The sequence below is a fragment of the Paramisgurnus dabryanus genome, chromosome 22 (assembly GCF_030506205.2).
Source record: "Paramisgurnus dabryanus chromosome 22, PD_genome_1.1, whole genome shotgun sequence".
Lineage (NCBI taxonomy): Eukaryota > Metazoa > Chordata > Actinopteri > Cypriniformes > Cobitidae > Paramisgurnus > Paramisgurnus dabryanus.
Window position 1 is genome coordinate 27,718,111 of NC_133358.1, and position 21,181 is coordinate 27,739,291.

At 36.7% G+C, this 21,181-nt stretch overlaps 2 protein-coding genes across 2 annotated transcripts in view; one reads left to right on the top strand and one right to left on the bottom strand.

Moving 5' to 3' along the window:
• Window positions 1-449: 449 nt before the first annotated feature.
• On the top strand, window positions 450-7,230 carry cavin4b (caveolae associated protein 4b). The gene is made up of 2 exons (XM_065258586.1): window positions 450-1,011; window positions 5,043-7,230. Exons 1-2 carry the CDS (start codon window positions 646-648, stop codon window positions 5,580-5,582), a joined length of 906 nt encoding a protein of 301 aa, XP_065114658.1. The 5' UTR covers window positions 450-645; the 3' UTR covers window positions 5,583-7,230.
• A 149-nt stretch (window positions 7,231-7,379) lies between these two features.
• dnah5l (dynein, axonemal, heavy chain 5 like) overlaps window positions 7,380-21,181 on the bottom strand; it is a 58,887-nt gene continuing 45,085 nt past the window's right edge. The window contains exons 63-79 of the mRNA XM_073813131.1: window positions 18,643-18,819; window positions 18,368-18,562; window positions 17,692-17,847; window positions 17,429-17,611; window positions 17,117-17,287; window positions 16,542-16,920; window positions 14,617-14,888; window positions 14,204-14,368; window positions 13,762-14,029; window positions 12,555-12,676; window positions 12,280-12,435; window positions 11,718-11,909; window positions 11,062-11,250; window positions 9,933-10,065; window positions 9,599-9,807; window positions 9,277-9,498; window positions 7,380-7,705 (exon numbers count right to left, since the gene is read on the bottom strand). Coding sequence (XP_073669232.1) covers window positions 7,484-7,705; window positions 9,277-9,498; window positions 9,599-9,807; window positions 9,933-10,065; window positions 11,062-11,250; window positions 11,718-11,909; window positions 12,280-12,435; window positions 12,555-12,676; window positions 13,762-14,029; window positions 14,204-14,368; window positions 14,617-14,888; window positions 16,542-16,920; window positions 17,117-17,287; window positions 17,429-17,611; window positions 17,692-17,847; window positions 18,368-18,562; window positions 18,643-18,819 — 3,411 coding nt within the window. The 3' untranslated portion in view covers window positions 7,380-7,483. The remainder of the gene's footprint in view (window positions 7,706-9,276; window positions 9,499-9,598; window positions 9,808-9,932; window positions 10,066-11,061; window positions 11,251-11,717; window positions 11,910-12,279; window positions 12,436-12,554; window positions 12,677-13,761; window positions 14,030-14,203; window positions 14,369-14,616; window positions 14,889-16,541; window positions 16,921-17,116; window positions 17,288-17,428; window positions 17,612-17,691; window positions 17,848-18,367; window positions 18,563-18,642; window positions 18,820-21,181) is intronic.

Sequence of the window (21,181 nt, forward strand, 5' to 3'; positions counted from 1 at the left end):
ATATGCAAGTCCAAATGTATTTGCCACTGTTTTTTGTCTGATTTTTTGTATCCTGGATTAAGACATTTCATGTATCCAGAATTCAGAGAGCTGCATGCAAATCTTTCTGTCCAGAGTTGGGAGATAAGGTGAACATTAGTGAAAAAAGCTTTAGGACATCACGAATATACCATACGTCATTGGTTTTTTATTAAAGACGATTCGATCTGAGTACTTTGGAAAAAAATAGTAAGGTTGTGAAAGAAGGGGGTTTCCATTATCACAGCTGCATCTTCTAAAAATGACAAGGTGTCACCTTCCCATGGATATTTATAACACTGTATTCATGGTGAGGTGATTTGGTGCCCCCCATCCAATTCCCCTAAACTTATTTTTAATGTCTCCCAATGTGTCTGCCCTTTGAACCTTGTGTTCCCTATTTACAAAAAGGGTGGAGCTTGTATATTCTTCAACATTGGTGAAGCTCCAGTCATAGGGAGAGTCCTTCATGATCCATCACGGCTCCATGGTCCAGCATCCCACCCCATCTCGTCCTATAACCCAACACCCCCATATACACTAGCAGATATCCAACCCCGTTCCCAAACCAGGACCTGACGCTTTCAGAAGGTTTCATCAAGGGTCCGCACAGGTACAAGGAGAAGCATGGCTGATAAACTGGGAATGGCAGCGGTGGCAGATGAGCCCAGCGCCCTAAACATCTTCACTCTTCTGGAGAGGGTGTCTGGGATCATAGACACCGTACAGGCGTGCCAGCAACGTATGGAAGAGCGACAACTAGAGCTGGAGAACACCATGAAGGCCATCCAGGGGGATGTCGTGAAGCTGACGAAGGAGCACACGGTGACGAGTAGCATCGTCGAGAAACTTCTGGAGAAAACGCGCAAGGTCAGCTGCCACATCAAGGACGTCCGTGTCCGTGTGGAGAAGCAGAACATCCGAGTAAAGAAAGTGGAGGAGACGCAGGTCGAGTTGCTGAACAAGAACAAGTTTCGCGTGGTCATCTATCAGGTAAGACTAGATGTTGATCATTGGAACATTCGGTTTTTGATGGTACTGACGTCTTCAATTAAGTCCATGATGTGTTCCCTATAAAGCTGACGTCCAAAATTTGGATCCATATAGTTGGTCAAGGATTTACCACTAAAACTTTTTAGCTCTCCATAATACTGGACTACTTTTCATTGCTCAAGGTTGATATGGAGTTTATGACATTGAGTACAAGTTGAGTGTGAAAGGTCATCCAAGATTTGCATTTATACATTTGGAAGACGCTTGCAAAGCAATCTATATTCAAACTATACACAGTATGTGTGTTCTCTGCAATCTTCATATCTCCTTTAGCTTACACAATACTCCAATTGAGCTACAGGAAAGATAGCCTGATTATTTCAAGATACAAGGTCTTGCGTGATTCAAGATAAATCAAGTTACACTAGAAGGTTAGACGTAAGGTTGCATGTGGCCTTCAGCCAAAAGCAATGCAGCAGGAATGTCCTGCCAGTGGGAATGAGGATCTGGAAACAGGATTAGGTTTGCGGCCATCTTATCTGATATGTGGACATTTCAAACAAGCGGATAGACCGTGAAACTTGACCCATGATGGAGTAGAAGTGCACTGATATCTACCATTTCTGATATTTTTTAAGTCAATTTAATTCTGAATCAAACAAAGAGCCCTAAATGGAAGATATTGAGTTGTTCTGCCTAAAAACGTAAATACATTTTCAGAAAAAAATGGTCCCAAGCTGTCACTAGGGTTTTAGCCTTTAAAATATTTAGCATTTAGGTTTATTATACACTTGGTACCAGTGTTGGGGGTAACGCATTACAAGTAACGCACATTACGTAATAATATTACTTTTCTGAAGTAATGATTAAAGTAACGCATTTCTTTATAAATCTACACATTGATATCTGAGTTACTTTTCAATTTAATTCATTCAATTTAAAAATAAAATAGTGTACTGAATTAAACTGAACATATTAACGTGGAATTACGCGCACTGTGCCCCTGAGCGGGAACAGTTTGAGTCAGAAATGGAGATGGCAGGCCAGAGCTTGACATTTTTGCGATCATAAAAACACCTGCAAGGCCTGAAAGAGATCAAGCCTCAGCCAAGTAAGAAAAAGTAACACAAAAGTAACTTAAAAGTAACTTAAGCATTACTTTCCATGAAAAGTAACTGAGTAAGGCAATTAGTTACTTTTTTGGGAGTAACTTAATATTGTAATGCAGGGCTCCAGACTAACTTTTTTCACTGGGAGCACAGTGGCACCCAACTGAAAATTTTAGGGGCACAACGGGAAAATTTAGGGGCACACACTGTAAATCAACATGCTAACCAAATATTCACCTTTCTACTAAGTAATACACTGTATTACTAATAAATACTTTGATGATAGATGCAGAAAGTACAATGTGCTGTTTTAAATTCAGTGTCACGTCACAAAAAAGGTCAAATTTACCGGTCGCACATGTGCGACTAGATGTAAAATTCAGTGGCACACTCTCAATTTTTGGTGGCAAAATGCGACCATTTGCATTGCTTTTAAAAGTAACTTTCCCCAACACTGGTCACTAGGGCATTATCCTTTAAAAAGGTCCTAATATATAGCATTTAGGTTCAGATATGTATACACTTGGAACCAGTATATACATTTACGGTACTAATATGTACCTTTGATATGCACTCTTTGGTACCAATATATACCTCTGAGGTACTAATATGAACTTTTTAGTTGTAAATGTCAATGTCAATGTCACTTTATTTGTATAGCACTACTAAATACAACACTAGTTGACCAGTGTGCTTCACATCAATAAAAGCTCTAAAAATTATACATAATAGATAAAAAAGAATCACAACTGTAAAACACCATACAAACACAAGATTAATATACAACATATTTCATCCTGAACCATATGCTAATCCAAAAAGGTGAGTTTTCAACCTAACCTTAAAAACCGATATGGAAGGAGAAAAGCGGATACTAACAGGCAACGCATTCCACAGTCTGGGGGCAGCTATCGAGAAAGCACGATCTCCCTTATTTTTCAGTTTTGTTTTCGGAATACGTAGCAGTCTCTGATTGGCTGACCGAAGAGACATGACTGGATAGTGTTCAGTCAACAAATCGGAGAGATAAGGTGTAAAGGTGTACTTTTGGAAAGGGTACTGCCCCGGTGACAGCTAGGGACCACTTTTTTGACAGATAAAATACAGAAATGATGACATCACATAGCAATGTGTCTTTCTTTAAAACTGGAAACGCTGTTTCATACAACATCAACAAATAGATCTGCTATTGTTTTACATGTTGGGATTTCTAGCTTGACAGCAATGCAAATTACAAAATATGAAATATAAAACCGCACAAACACTTAGCGATAACGATCGGTACATCTATTCTGTTCATAGACGCACAATCATTTTCAATGTTACTATAAATTTTTTAAAGTACTGTCTGATGTGTCTTCATGTGGCTTTACCATGAGCAAGCAACAGCTGACAGATTTGTTCTGGGTTATTCTGAGAGCTAAGCTTCATGTCCTAATATAGTCCTATCACATCTCACTGAGTGATGATTAAAACAGTCACTGACAGAGAGACTTTAAATCGTGAACTATTGCAAACTGCTGGTTTATGATCGCTATGACTTTTCTTCTATAAAACATTGTTTCGCTAGTGCTTAATGATTATGTTGTGGGATCTTAACTGGCTTTGGTCCATCTGTTAGGACATGATTCACTGTGCTATATATGTTTTAGCCTGTGCCTTTAAATAAGCCGGGATGTTAAAGGGACAGTTCACTAAAAAATGTAAGTGTGGTCAAACATTAATAATCCTTAAGTTGTTCCAAACCTGTTTAAAATTTTTTGTTCTGCCTAACACAAATTAGGATATTTTAAATAGATCTTAAACAGATCTGGGGCACCATTCACATCTTACTATAGAAGTCAATGGTGCCCCAGATTTGCTTGGTTACAAACATTTTTCAAAATATACTCATTTGTGTTTCAGCAGAACACAGAAATCTTTACAAGTTTGAAACAGCTTGAGGTTAAGAAAAATATTTTTCAGTGAACTTTCCTTGAATTAAACGTTTTTTTCGCTGAAACATTTTGTAATCCTGCCTGACCTTTACCAGACAAACTTTTATTTATGTCAAATGGTAGTGAGAGCTTCGAGTTTAACTTTGCTAATTCTTTAAATGTTGCTGATTTGCATAGTCCGCCCAAAATGAGTTTAATTAACTCCTATTTATTTATTTTTTACTTTTTATGGCACATTAATTTTTTTAAAGGGGACATTTCACAAGAGTTTTCAATGTCAAATAAATCATTGGTGTCTCCAGAGTATGTATGTGAAGTTTTAGCTCAAAATATCATATAGATAATTTATTATAACATGTTAAAAATTGACACTTTGTAAGTGTAAGCAAAAATGTGCTGCTTTTGGGTGTGTCCTTTAAAATGCAAATGAGCTGATGAAATGCAAACACTGATCACCATAATGATGGTTTGTTGAAATTGAAACTCAATTGTGCTGTTAATTATTTTTCTCTCTCTGTACTAAATGGCAGTGCTGTGGTTGGATAGTGCAGATTTTAGGGGCTGTATCATTATAATAAGATCCCCTTCTGACATCACAAGGGGAGACAAATTTTTTACATGCTTGCAAAGAATGGTCTACCAAAACTTAGTTACTGGGTTGATCTTTTTCATTTTTTCTAGGTTGATAGAAGCACTGGAGACCCAATTATAGCATTTAAACATGAAAAAAAGTCAGATTTTTATAATATGTCCCCTTTAAAGTTTGTGCATGCTCATGAGATTGCATGCGAACCATGTTGTGAACCGACACAACACTATGCAAAATCTGCTTTTAATGTTTATTGTATGATTCTTAAATATGTAAGTAATAGATAAATTGAATATATTTTTGTGTATAGAGCTATAATTATGATCATTTTGTCATTCATGAACTCATTTAATCGAATGTCTTTGATGTTCTACACATAATTTTCTTTTTTCACAGGGAGATAATGAGGTCCCAGCTGCCCCCAAATCCTCTCCAAAGGGGGCATCGGGCGGAGACGTCTCCGTAGACCCAGACGCTCAAGAGATTGTGCTTCCCGACTCCGACGAGGAGTACATGGTGGTCGAGGAGGCCAACGACTCCACGGCTGTCAAAATGAAGAAAACCGGCCTAAAACGCATCGAAAGCCTGAAGCAAACCTTTTCACGCGAGAACATGACCAAGACCAGGGAGAGCCTGGGTAGCAAAGTCAACAAGCTGGGCGAGCGTATCGTGCCGACCGAACGACGTGACAAAATCCGCCAGTCGGGGGAGCGCCTGAAGGAAAAGCTGAACCTGAAAAAGGAGAGGACGGTGGCTGAAGGTCAGGAGGGAGCAGAGGGGACCACAGAAGGAAAAGCACCCATCCCACCACCGAAGGGTCGGAAGGCCGGTGCCGACGTAGCCTACACTGAGCCGACGGAGAAACAAGAAGGTGCGGATGAGGGCAAGGGTGAGGAATCTGAAGTGCCGATGTACGATATGAAGCAGCTTTCTTAAGCAGCAAGTATTACTAGGAGAAATCACATTTGGGAAAGACTAATGTAGAGATTATGAAGAACTTGAAGGTGTAAAGACTGGGATCTTATTGTGAGGAACAGTGGATGGTGCTTACAGTTGAAACTGACAGAAGAAAGATGGAAGTTGTACACTATATAGTACACAATCTTTTTTTCTTGTTTACAGATATTATGGACTCTGAAAAGTTGTGAATGTTAAACCAATGTACTATAAAGTAATATAAGTAGGGTATGATTTTTCATTTTAAACTGAGCTAAAAGGTGAACTCAGTATTTATTTTGTATTGGTCAGCATCAAGGTAGCGTATAGCTTGTCCTGCTTTATGTAAAGTACTGTAGCTTTTTCTAGGACACGGATATGACTGGTCAAACTTTAGATATACTTTATTTAACAAAGTACTGAGTGCACCTTTTAGGAATAGGATATCATTTGTAAGGCGTGTGTGACAGATTTTAAGAAATGTTTTTTTTTTCTGAAATGGCTGAATGAACAGTCAATCATTGATACACGACGGGGAACAGAAGTGAATTCTGGACTTTCTCTTCAGAACTTTTGATATATTCTTGTGTTGATTGACATTCAGCATGAGCTGTCAATGATGAATAACATCGTTTTATTTTCATTTAATAGTTTTGATGTTGTGGTTGTTTTCTTTTGGAGTATAATGCATTAACTGGCCCTTTGTAAACACACATTTGGGTGATTCTCGCGAAATTAGACTTATGAGGTGTCATGAAACATTTTGATAAAAAGTAAATGCAAGGTAAGGGTATCAAAATAAGAAGTATACAGTTACAAACATCTCAATGTACTATTTTGCACATGATTTCAAATGATATCATACAAACCAATTTTGTTTTTTTCACATTTAAGGGGAACATTTTCATTACCGCAACGTGTCCATGACTGGATTTTGGTTCTTTGACATGGAAAATTTATAATAAAAAAATCTAAAAAATAAAAAGCTTCAGTGCATGTTATACTATAAACATTTACAGTAAAGAAACATGCCGTATTTGGTAAATGTAGAGACAATAATAAGGAATTTAAATGTGTCCAAGATCATTTTCTCATCCTCCGCAACAATTTTCAATCATTGTTTAAGCCCTCAAGGAACTAACATTTAAAAAATAATGTTGTAAGGGACATAATTGACTGTGGCACTCAAGAAGGCTACCAGGTAAGCAGTTCTTATTTTTTCTCTCCAGATAAAAGTTGAAATTTAGTTTTTCATAGTACCTAGACAACTTTTTAGTTCTCATTATCGAAACATGAGTTTGTAAATGCATATATTTAATGTAATATCATGTAGTGGTAATGATATTTTTTGATAATGATAATCTAAAAAATGTAAATAATTCTATAGGAAATATTTTTTAAATCCTCTAAAAATAATGGTTATAGTAAGTTCAGACCTTAATCTTATATGTGCAAAAAAAATTGGCTTCAAGTGCTTTTAAAAAAATCTGATGTTGGACACCTTTTAAGTCTGGATTTCGTGAGAATCACCCATTTTCTGTGTAATAAAACATGTAACCTTCAAAAAACATCAACTTTTGCTATTTAAACTTGGTGAATGAACATCATTATTTAAGTGAAGGATTTTTAAATAAATGTATTAACTTAATCAGCTGGTTTCTGAAGAGTTTGTGTAAGCAAATATTATCTAAAATGTCTGCTTTGAAATCAATCTTTGAAAACTTTTCTTTAAGGATGCTGTTGTATGTCACTTTTATTCTTATCATGTCTTAATAACAATGCACAATAAATAATAACAGTATTATAGGAAAATAACTTATAGGATAGTTTTCATATTATTATTATTATTATGTTGTTTTAAATGGATTTATTCTATTTTTTTTTTTTAATTTTGCATAAGTTTACTTGCAGTCGCAGAGTAAAGCGACTCCTCTCAGAGTCCAGTGGTCTGGATTTTGGCTGGTCCGGAGCAGCAGTGAGAAGATATAGGTCAGATCCGTTCTTCTGGGTTTCTTGTATACTGGGCAGGAGTACAGGTTGATGGACTGAGGCTTCTTGAGTTCGGTGTTAGTCACGCTGCTCACCGCGTAAACGTGCACCACTGGCAGCAGTGTGAAGAGAACCTGACAACAAGACCAGAAATGTAAAATGCTGTCTTATATGTAAAGACGACATGATTGATTAGTTGACTTTGGGTTTAGAAGATCACTGCATGTTTCACACTTGATTTAAAGGATTAGTCCATTTTCTTAAAAAAATAATGTCTTTCTTTATTCAATCGAGAAGAAATTATGTTTTTTGAGGAAAACATTCCAGGATTTTTCTCATTTTAATGGACTTTTAGGGACCCCAACACTTAACAGTTTTAATTCAGTTTAAAATTGCAGTTTCAAAGGACTCTAAACGATTTCAAATGAGGCATAAAAGTCTTATTTAGCGAAACGATTGTCATTTTTGGCAAGAAAAACAAAACAATGTCTTTGTGTCAATTGATTGTTTAAAATGGTCCGCAAATGTGCGTTTCATATATGTAACACGTGACCTTTCGACGTCATTACGCAATTACGCGAGGTCGCGCTGGCGCGTGACAGGACTGGAGGAAGACGAGAAGTTGTGGTTTAAAAGTGCATATTTTTTATTTTTCTTGCAAAAAATGACAATCGTTTCGCTAGATAAGACCCTTATGCCTCATTTGAGATCGTTTAGAGTCCTTTGACACTGCAATTTTAAACTGCATTAAAACTGTTAAGTGTTGAGGTCCATTAAAATGAGAAAAATGCTGCAATGTTTTCCTCAAAAAACATAATTTCTTCTCGACTGAACAAAGAAAGACATCAACATTTTGGATGACATGGTGGTGAGTAAATTATCTGGATTTATTTTAAGAAAATTGACTAATCCTTTAACGTTTGTTTTAAACACTATATTGTTTTGTATTTTGCATTAATAAATAGTGGTTAACTTCTGTAAGTTAGAAAGGATTGCTTTTACGGATGCATAACGATTAATTGCGATTAATCTATAGCAGAATAAAAGTTTTTGTTTATATCAAATATGTGTGTGTGTGAACTGTGTATTATAACTTTGTATAAATAAATGCACAGACATGCATGCATATATTTAAGAAATGCTTACATGAGTATATACAATTGTATATTTATGTATTATTTATATTATATATAAATACTTAATATATAAATATATATATATATATTTTTTCTTAAAATTATACATGCATGTGTGCATATTTATATATACATATACACAGTTCACACATATATAATATGTAAACAACATTTTTATTCTGCTATTAGATTAATCGCGATTAATTGTTAGGCATTCCTAATTGCTTTCATACAAATTTTGGACTGTGCTTAATTTTGCTGTTCACCTGACCATTTTAACACCGACCAAAACAAACTTGAATGATGCATTTACTGTTGTAACAGCTTCTTTTCTGCTATGAAGATTTGTACTTGATATTGGGACATGGCTGTAGAGATGTGTTCAACATTGTACTGTGAGGTCAAGTTCATGATCAAACATTAGACTCACTATTATAACTTCACTATATTCATTTAATACATTCATTTTTTTTTTTGCAGAAAAAGTCAAGCCTGTTAGAAATGAGTACCAACATACTTTTGGTCATGTAGTGTGTATCTGTTGCAGTATATAAACTTTTCTTTAATACCTTCGGAGGAGATTCTATTAGTTTTGCATTTCTCTTGTCCCACCCGGCACCATCCAGATAGAGGCCGTAGATGTAGACTCCACCCACATCCCCCGGGGGAGGGCCCGTGACGTCTTCCTTTGCCATGCGAGTGACTTCGTTGAGTAGGACGACAGTGTCTAAAGCCCAGCCTTTACTCAGATTCATTCGAGTGGTCTCCTGACGCATCGCTGTTAAGAATCCCTTTAATAAATTACAAACAGTAAATCAATTTAGTGGAGAAACCTTATCATTTGCATCAAGTTAAAGTTTATTAATGCTAGGTTTATCCTTTTTGACCCACCTGTGGATTGAAAAACCCTGTGAGCCAAAACTGATGAGGTCGACCGTTAAATATCCAGTTGTGGAATTGTTGGTTTCGCTCGAGGAGCTCAGTAAACCAGAAGCCCAGTGTAGCAGATTCCCAAGAGATCTTTTGCCAGGACTTTGGTACACGAGCATCGTACATGCTATCCAGGGCATCACGGAGATCCTCGGACATGATTATGGTCCCTTAGGATAAGGATATAGTATTACAATACAAATATGATGTTAGTACAGCAGGTTTTGTCTGCTCTACACACTTCTAGTGATGTCAATGTTTCTTTTTTTTTTATAGTAAAACGTTTTAAACTCACCATCGATGGCCAGTTTAAGGTCAGTGAGGGTAATGCGGACACGCCCGATGACGCGCTGCATTCTGTCAATCTCCTGACGCAGAAATATAGTCATGGGCTGAAATGCACCCATTTTTTGTAGATTATGCTTCACCTGCATAAAGTCAAATTAAAAGTTATGGTGTGCATTTAAATAATATTCAGTATCCTGGCAAAGCCTGCTTCAAGCATTGCCTTGCAAAAAATGACTTTCTTACTTAGTATTTTTGTCTTGTTTTCAGTAAAATCTAAAAAATCTTAAATTAAGATGTATTTTCTTGATGAGCAAAATGACCTAGGACATTAGTTTTTAGACAAAAAAATATAAAAATGTAAGCAAATTTGTGCTTAAAACCAGCAAAAAATCTGACAATGAAATAAGAAAAAAATTCTTGAATTAAGTGTATATGAGAAAATTAAAATTATTTCAATAAAAATTTTTTAATTCCATTGGCAGATTTTTTTGCTTGTTTTAAAGATCACATTTTTTCTGATCCCATTTTTTATACACTGCAAAAAAAAAGAAGATTTTCAAGAAAAAATGTTTTTTTTACTTAGTGTTTTTGTATTGTTTTCAGTAAAAATATAAAAAAAATCTTCAATTAAGATGCTTTTTCTTGATGAGCAAAAGACCCAAGAAAATAAGTAGTTTTTAGACCAAAAATATCAAATTTAAGTGATTTTGTGCATAAAACAAACAAAAAATATCTGCCAATAGGGTAAGCAAAAAATCTTGAAAAATTTTCTTAAACACTAAATTCAAGAAAAATTCAGGAAAAATTTGCTTACCCCATTGGCAGATTTTTTTGCTTTTTTATGCACAAAATCACTTAAATTTGATATTTTTGGTCTAAAAACTACTTATTTTCTTGTGTCTTTTGCTCATCAAGAAAAAGCATCTTAATTTAAGATTTTTTTTATATTTTTACTGAAAACAATACAAAAACACTAAGTAAGAAAGTCATTTTTTGCAGTGTGCATTATGCTGGTTGCCACCATTTTTAAAATAAAATTTAAACATCAAATGTGCTTGAAACAAATAGCAACATAATATATGTGGCGAAATTATAAGCATTATTATTAATGCATTATGATTAATTATGATCTTCACCTCGTGTGGCACATAGTCAGCTGGTAGTTTCTCCAGCATCTCATTGGCCATTCGCTGGACAGAAGCCTCTCTGGTTTCGCCCCCACCGCCGCCGCTGTCTTTGGGCTGGATGTTGACGATGGTGTTCAGTGTTTCATTAGCCATGTTTGTCTGGTAAGTGATGTCAGCATTGGGATGGAGGCCAAAAACCTATTAATTTGAATTAGAATTAGGGATGCATAATGATTAATCGAGATTAATCTATAGCAGAATAAAAGTTTTTGTTTATATCATATATGTGTGTGAACTGTGTATGATAACTTTGTATAGATAAATGCACACACATGCATGTATATATTTAAGAAATGTTTACATGTGTATATACATTTGTATATTTATATAAAATGTATATTATATATAAATACTTAATATATAAATATATATATTTTTATTTAAACATGCATGTGTGCATATTTATAAATACATAATTATTATACACAGTTCACACACATAAAAGATGTGAACAAAAACTTTTATTCTGCTATAGATTAATCGTGATTTATCGTTCCGCATCCCTAATTCAAATTAGTCAATAGTAGTTTAAATCAGACAAATGTTACAGAGCATCCTACAGAAATAAACTGGAGATTGTGAGGATTTGTTTGATGTTGCATCACCTCAGGAGTGTCAACCAATGGTAGAGCATCAATGTGTGTGTGGTAATCCTGCAGCATCTTGGCCTTTGGTATAGTATATCCCTTATAGAAGCAGAACGTCTCTCCAAACATGTTCTCACTGAACCAGATGCGAGCAAATGTATTGAGCAAACGCTTGTCCATGTCATCTGTGACCCGTCCGCCGTACTGCACCTAAGAAGCAAACATGGACAAAAATGTCTCATTCTCATCCAACAAGTTAAATCAACTTAAAGGTGGGGTGCATGATCTCTGAAAGCCAATGTTGACATTTGAAATCACCTAAACAAACACGCCCCTACCCCAATAGAATCTGGCCCTCGTTTGATAAACCCGCCCCGCACATACGCAATCCAGGCAACGATTTCAGTTAGTAGACGCGCCCCTTACTGCTGATTGGCTAAAAGTGTGTTTTGGTACTCAACAGACTCATGCAAAAAAATCATGCAGCCCGCCTTTAATCAATGAATTAAAATAGAGCAACATGTTTAACATGGCTGAAATGTTGGATTAATATGTACTTCAATATAGAAAGATACAGCACCTCTCCTAGCATGTACCGCAGGCAGTTCCAGTTTACTCCTCTTTTGATGTCCACATCATCAAGGTGATTCTGCACAAACTGAACGCTGGAGGTGAAATCAGCCTGGTTGAACTCGTAAGGAATGTTCCAGCCAAGTGGACCAAATTTTCGTCTTTCCTTTTGAAGTTATAATAATGATTCAATGAATATTAAAAATGACTTTCTGCACATATGAAAAGTTCAGATGCATGTAAAGGATGTCAGGAGTCGTGACGTGGTGTAACAGCTGTGCCGACCTGGACTGTGGTGTGGAGGAAGGCCACGGCGTAGAGAAGTGGTCTCCACTGAGGCATGTTGGTGATCTCCAGCTGTTCCTGAGTCACGCTGTTGTATGTCCGCTTGAGTCCGGCCTTCACTCCTGCATCACAGTACACACCATTTACCCCACATTATCTGTCACCGCATGCTTTCATTTTCTGTTTTATTCCTAATACCATTTTAATGATGACTTTGAAGAACCAGAGATTAAATAATATCTTTAGGGTTCCTGTATCTCAATTGACAAAGCATTGCATGCAAAGGTCATGGTTTCCATCTCGTTAACACCTAGAATGCACTGGACGTTGCTTTGGATAAAAGCCAAATGCATAAATCTTATAATAATATAATTTAATCTGAATGGTATCAAAATGAAATAACAAAATGTATAAAATATTGACCTTATCAATTGATTCGATTTTAATTTACTTTTATTTAAAGTGCAGAATAAACATTTATATTAAGGCCTGATCACACCAAGTCCAATGTGAGGAAACAACATAAATGCATGAAATATTCACAAGATCTTTTTCCAGTTGGTAACACTTAACATTTGGGATAGCTGAACTAAAAAAGCTTCCAAATAAAAAGTGAGAAATTATTGCAGTATAAAATTTTGGATTAATTTATTCCCCGCCAGACATTTTTCGAAAAGTTGCCCGCCAGCATTTTTTGTGAAGTTTCACAAAATGCCTTCCAGGAAAATTTTCTTTTAAAAATATATAAACATACAAATATATCAAATGAAAGAACAGACCCTCTGCTTTCAAACAAACAAACAAAACGGGAAAAAAACTTTCATCCTATCTAAATTTTTTTCTCTGCTTATAAACTCTTAAACATGGGTATTTTTCTTTAAAATAATTTTTTTTAGCAAAAACTGAAATAATTGCATTTTTGTACAGGAATTTTGTAAGAGATCAGATTCAGAATGATAATCAAAACATACACAGAGTTTAAAATTAGTAAATAACGTTTTTGCTTCAGTAAGTCCATCTAGTGGATAATCGAGATATTTCAGATTAACATAAAGTTAATCAGGAACACTTTTTTATGCAAATGTTTTCATTGATAACTTGTCAATGGTGGGGAAAGACTTAAGGAGTTCATAGATTTAATGGGGTGCTGTTTAATTTTAAAATATTCCCCAAAAGTCACAAAACATGTCATGCTGGGTTGACCCACCTTGTGGAGGCTCATTGGTGAATTTAATAGAAGATTGCAGGAAGTTAATGGGGAACGTGGGGTGGACTTCTGTGGTCACCCATAACCTGAAGCCGGCGTGAACGTTCTCCGCCGTGGTGACCGTCTCGAGAAGTTCATCCAGGAAGTCCAATCCTAGATGGCAGTTTTGCAGAAGTAACCAACCTCCATCAGACATGCTCTGAGCCAAAAGCCGTCGGGCGTGCACTTCCTGTCCCTGGCCCATGGAGATGGGTCTGCAGGGAACACCCTGGAAACCAACAAGAAAAGCGGTAAAAATTTCTGTATCTCAAACACCAATATTCATCAAACCCCTTTTATTAAACTATAGCTGAGATAAGTATTTTAAAGACACAGGGACATAATGAATAAATAAATGATGCTCATTTAAATGGCATAATGGAAAAGAGTGAATTCTTCATACCTTTGACTTGGAAAGTCTCTCTATGTTTTCAGTGGGATCAGATCCCATAGACAGGAGGCAGACCAGAGGCGTTCTGTTCTCACTCTCAGTATACATGACCTCCATGTCCAGGATCACTCCCTCTGCATACTTTATTCCCATTGATTCTGCGATGTATTTCCGTGCCTGCCTCAAAGTATAAATAATGTTATATTTAACATTCACTTTTTATATGCCTAAATATGGATCTTTTCTCTATTGGAAATTCATTCAGTAAATAAGCCCGGGTGTTCATGTGTCTGCCCATGACCACATTAAAGAGCTGTGATGTCATATTTACAACTCATACAGTGTTGAATAATTACTGCATGATATCCAACAACTCAATTCTAAAATGAGTCTTTATAAGTCTCCCCCTAGTGGACAATAATAACCTGTGCAATTGTGCGGTCAGGACACCAGCTTCGAATGAGCAGCAGTTTGCGAAACGCATCCAGCTTGCCCTCGTAACCATCAGGCAACGGGGCCTCCTCTGGGGTGGCTTCATCGAACCAGCTCTTCCAGGCCCGCTCATTACGGGTCACCTGCATTAGGAGAGTGGTGAAGGGGGGCAGGCTGGAGAGCTGCACCAGGTTTAGCCATGTCATGTCCAGGATCCAACGCTTGGGCTTGGGTTCGACTGAGTTTAGATCTAGAGATGCTCCACCTGAAAAAAATGAATGCCATTTTACTAAAGGTGCAGTGTGTAACTTTAAAAAGGATCTAATGACAGAAATGCAATATTATATAGATAACTACAGCGGGGAAAATAAGTATTTGACACATAAGCATTTTTATCAGTAAGGGGATTTCTAAGTGGGCTATTGACACTTCACTTTATTTATTATGACTCAACTTGTATACTTAAATGTTCTGATTTCTTTGTATGAATTCAATATTTAAAGGAGACATATCATGCTAAATCCACTTTCTTGGCTCTTAAATGCATTTTGTTGTATATTTGTAGTGTTTATAAGTATATAAAAGTTGAAATTAGTCTCTTCAGGTGCTTTGTTGATATCTTTATATTCTGTTTTGGTCATATTTTCCAACCGGTTCTGATTTTTCTATTATCTATTACGTTTTTTGAACAATTACGTCACAGTATTTGCAGCGGAACTGCTAAATAAGGACATCGACTTCCAGCCCAACACTACGAGCAATTCGCCATTTTATATTTCTCGCTGCGATATTGTAGCCCAAGCTGAAGGATGCAGAAGTTACGAGAGCGTAAGAAATGTACTCACATCTGTGGGTAAAGTCATTTTTGTGTGCCTGAGGCACTTTAAGGATAACTACTTCACCAATCTCCGGCAGTATAAAGAAGGATTTGCCGATAGACTTCGTCTGATTGAGGGGTCAATTACTTCTTTCTTTGGAGACGACGAGCAGAGCACTTCGGTAAGCAGTTTATAACTTAAAGTAAAAAAGTAAAGTACACGGTGGTCATGGTTTAGCAGTGCTGTTTCTCACTCCGAAGGCTGCAGCCTGCGGAGATCGCTTTTGGGCATCAAGCCTGGTTTAAGTTAACTGAGCATCACATTTGCAAGTCATGAGCATATTACAACAACTTACGATTAACTAAGAATAATAGTAAACTTTATAATTGTTAATATTCTGAAATAAGACCGTCTTGATGACGTATGCAGCCTAGATATGCGACCTCCGGAGGCTGCAGCCTCACACCATTGTGATACCTCCATATGAAGACGTTGTTCTGCAGGTTCGTCGTCTTCATTTTCCTCTCAGTACATTTCCGACTCTGGCGCGAACATATAAGGCTGGATGGACAAGTCTTCCGTTGTTGACATTTTGTGAATAACGAGTAAATAAAAAGTTTCTGTGCAGCTAGATAATCGTATCTCTGCTATAAAACTACAAAAATGGCCGAACGGGGTGGAGTTTAACCGAGTGTCACCTCTGCAACCTGAAGAGGGGGTAGGGTATGACGTGCATTTAAAAAGACAGTACCAAAACGAGTTGCTCTCAGATGCACATCAGAAAAGGGGTAGAAAGGGGGCCTGTGGGGCTATAATAATGAGGAATTCAGACCCAAGCATTGCAGTTTCGCTTTACATAGACCACAAATAGATGATTTATATGTAAAAAGGACAGATTTAAAATTATGATATGTCTGCTTTAAAGTAATAAAGACAACATGTTTGTCTTGTGGCGGCTACCGTAGCAACCGAGTTGGTTGCAATTCACAATCTCATGGCAAGATGGCGCTAAAATTTGCACACTGCACCTTTAAATAAGCTTGCAAACTGTTTTGTGAGCTATGCTAACTTGCGCTGTAAAATTGTGAAATGGTTCAAACCTTTAATGAAGGTCTGGAACTCAGTGTGGGAAATGTTTTTGGCCTGTAGGTCTATCTTTAAAGTCAGAAGCAGAGTAAAAAGAAACTTGTGGTTTTCGTAGAGTCCCCGAGCTGTGTATCGAAACACTTCGTAGGTGAGGTACTCCATTATGTAGTTAAGTCTATTAGCTGTAATCTGGGATTTTGGCGACTTTTCCATAGACATATCAAAGATTCCCAGGAACTGGCGGAGTGAGGTCTGGTACATGATATCGACCAAACTCATCTCCACAATCAGGAAATACAGGATGCTCCCCCTGGTGGCCACTGGGCGGTACTCCTCTCGTGCAAGGTTGATCCTTATTTCTGTGTCTGCAGCGACTGCCAGCTTTTCACTGACCTAGGAGAAAATAATATCGGGAATGAGTTTATATAATCATAGCTAGACCAGGGTGATGGCAAATCATTACATTATGAAGGTTATGATGACAATGAATGAAGCCTTCTTCACTGGGACTTTGATAACAATAAAAAGAAAATGTGTATATGACAAATATAGGAACATCTGGCTAGTGTTATGAGTTTTGTGTAAATACCTCCTCTGCTGTGGTCTTGGTGATCCTGAGCACCTCGATAAGAGACTCATCCTCCACCAGCGAGCCCTGAGTGCTTGTTAATCTGCACAGAAGATTGTTCTCCAGCTCCTGCATCTTCCTCTTGTTTGATGTCACTTCCTCCAAAAGCTTTACACGCTCTGCCTCCATTTCCTGGATTGGAAAATATTTAATTAGATATTTGTAGTCGATGTTTTAGGTTTTTTTTATCATAGGAAACATCATAACTGCTCGGCATCTACGCAGAGCTTAAAGTCTATGAGTACCTACAAACAAACTTAATGTCAGACTTGCCTTTTTCTCTATAAGAATGACCCGTCCGAGCAACTGGTCCTCCAAGCCCTTCATTGTGACGGTAAAATCTACCACGCCTGCTTTAGCGCTGATCTCAGGACTGTACGCGGGGTTGGCCAGTTTAGTGGTGATGTAGAGAGTAAAGCCTTTCATGACATCTACTTCTTTATCTCCTACTTTTACCTAAAAGAAGAGAAAAAAGAGCTTAGTTTGGTCCAGTAAAAACAGTAAAAATAGATAGGATTGAGGATCACATGACCCACTTTGAATGTTTTTCCGGTCTTTATGAAATTCTTCTCCAGAATGTTATCCAGCACTGGATCAAGCTCTTCTCCAACATCCTCGATAAGCAGAGGTCTGCCAAGAGACAGGCAGTCCTCTAGGTGAGTTCGGAAATATTTGTGGTTTAGAGATGTCACCTGGTAGCACACACAAAAAAAAGAAATAGGTGAACATGCACATTATACTATATATCTTTCAACGGAGCAATAAACTGTAAATAAAACATATTTATTTATTTGTTACAATAAAACAATCATACAATAATGTCTGGACAAAGCTGTAGGGTTTGTTTGTTTGTTTGTCTATCCATCCCAGCATCTATAGGTATATTCATGGCGATTAACTGGTTAGAGGGATATTTTGTCCAAAAGCTAGTAATTTTTTTCATTTGGAAAGTTTGTAAACAAAACCTGCATGTTTTTGCCCTGTGGGAGGAAACCGGAGTAGCCGGAGTAAACCCAGGCGGACACAGGGAGAACATGCAAACTCCACATAGACAGGGCAACTGAAGCTATGTTTATACTCTGGTTGGTGCGCGCTGCAAAAATGACGTCAACGCGGAGTGGGCGGTCGTGCGCGTTGGGTGAGGACCAAAGCGCGAGTATAAACAAAGCTTGACACAGGGCTAAGCTGTAAAGTAAAACTGATGATAAGAACCTGTAGATCATTTTTGTTTTCGCGGTTCTTGATCCAAATCTTTCCCTGACCCTGTGGATCAATAAGCAGAGGATAGCGAGATGCTTTTGTCACGATGATGCCATTCTGGATGGACAGGTCATCGTTGGGAAGACCCTGAAGGTTCCACTCTCCTATAGTGGCATTATCCACCAGCATACTGATCAAATTCAGGTTCTGCAGGAGAAAATAAACAAACAAATCGATCAAGGAACGAAACACTAATTTAAATGGTTACATACAAAACACAGTCCGACCTCACTGTAGGGGATATGGCTGATATTCATCTCTTTTTTCCACTGCTGAAGGAGAAGGTTGCGATATTCCTGGTTGAAAGGTCCAGCGTATGACAGAAATCCAGTGGCCAGTAACACATCACCCACCAGATGTTTAATTTGCATCTGGAATTGAGCTCTGCTCTCTGTCCAGCGGACCTGAAACAGACACAGACCCATATGCATGTGTTTCAAGGCTTGAGGTCAAGAGTGATTTATATAGCAGCTCTCATTCATGTACTACTGTATTTACAGATGTGGCCTTTAAAAATGCGCGTCTCTGAGACCAGAATGCCGCGGAGACTTCCGAAATTCTGCGAGATCCCGCAAAAGGGGGGTTCGGTGGGGGACGCAGGAAATAAAAAACCTGTAGAGGGCAGGCGTGTTTCATGTAGGCCATACTGACGACAATGTGTGTGCTCGACTTCATGCTGAGCGTAGGCATACTGTATGATATTGAAGTAACATGACACGGATTATCGATGTTTAGGCGATAGACTTTGATGTCATACAAATGCATGCTTTTTGGCAAACATTTTGTTGGCGAAGTTTTCTTTTGCCAGTTACATAAACACACATACGTCACATATTCTTCATAAAAATCCGACTCAAACGCGCATCATTTGTCTTATTTTTTCCGTGTACTTACAGAAGAGACGTGATGTATGATAATCGAGTCTTATAACAAAATAATTCGCGAAGACCTTTGAAGAGACCGAGCGCATTTACGCAATATCATTAACTAGTTTATCTAAATTTACATTTAGTTCATTTTTGCATCTGAACGTTTTAATAGCTTTAACATGGTTGTGGTGCGCTTTTCTGCATTACTGAACAGTAGGCTACTTTTTATATTATCATGTTTCCCTTTACATGGTATGAAACACGATAAAAAGTATGCATTGGTGTTTAATACATTTCACTGAGAATTTGTATAATATGTTATACTTTTGTACTAAGGAAATAAAATCATATTGTGAGTGTAAATATTCATAAATTCGAGGAGTTTCTGAGGTGTTTGTCATCGGCAAAATGCGCAGTTTCTTTGTTGCTGATTAAAAACCGTTGGCTATGTGATTGTTTAAAATTGACATTTTTTCTACTTATTATTAATTAATTTTTTGCCTACATTTACTCAAATAATATCAATGTGAAAATATAAGTAAATCATACTTCAAGTTAGGCGTAAAACTTACACATTGTTGATGTCAAATAGAAATAATAATAATTTGAAATATGCAATTATTACAGTTTTAAAAACTTAAATATATTACTCTGACCTTTTTAAATATATTGACTAAAATAATCTGTAAATGTAATACTTATATTATTAAGGCGTATACATCAAATAATATATGTACATTTTACACAAAATATCTGTTCTATTTTTAGTAATTTATTTTCCAACTAAAAAAATCGCATAACTGCATTAAGAGATTTTATTAAGTTACTTTAATCATTTATTTTAGAGATATTTACAAAGCCACTGAATCATTTTTAACAGTGTGTACATTATGACCTTACGGTAGACTATTATTAAATGCATATAAATAAAAATATGTAAAACTAAATAAAAAAGATATCATACACGGACTGTATGTAAGCATACGTTTTCTTGTTCGGTGCACGTGGGTTTAAATGCCGTTTTTCTAAAGAAGAATTTTAAAACTTTATTGGTGGTAGTTGAGAAGAATTCCTTTTTCCATTTCTAAATCATTTTGAGCGCAATATAAATACATCATATTGTTATTCTTATTATATAAGAATACGCAATTTTTACAACATTTTCAACATTTTAACATTTTTTTAATAGAAAATATACGTTAAGCATGTTGTGTATATTTCCTAATTACAAGCTTTTGATGAAATTGCACCAAAACTAAACGTGCATAAAAACATAAAAAAGTCATTTAAATAAGCGAAAAATCTTTTTTTATGAGCTCAAAATTTTGAATATAATGTGCTATTGCTGAAAATTGCCCATCTCTAAAGGAGAATATTCATCTTTAAAGTTTAAGAAACAAAAAAGTACTTATAAGCATTCTCAAACATATATATTCTGCAAGCACTCATTTATCCATAATGATGTAATTTATTTTTTAATAACATATTGTCGCTGTCGGGCAAAGATACTCTCTGGACACCAAGACCATGTCTATGGGTTCAAGAATAACAAAATATTGGCCATTTGAAACTCGAAAGTCATCACTTTATTTTGTCCCATTGTTTTCCATTTTGCGTTTGGTAAAACTCCTGTGCGCGTTGTTCAAATTCATTGAAATTTCGTTCACTTGTAGTTTAGCAAGAATGTATAATACAATTTCAATAATGTTTTTACACTGCACATCGTCTGAGGAAATCCGAAGTTGCGTCGAGGGGAACCAAGCTGACAGCCGCGACAGCAGAGATTGTCACGTACCTACAAAAGGGTATTGGAAAAAGCTTGCATCTGACCTGCAGCGATATCATTCTGGCTTGGTGGGACCGTGGGATGTCAGCCAGCGAGAGTCCTCTGATTCTG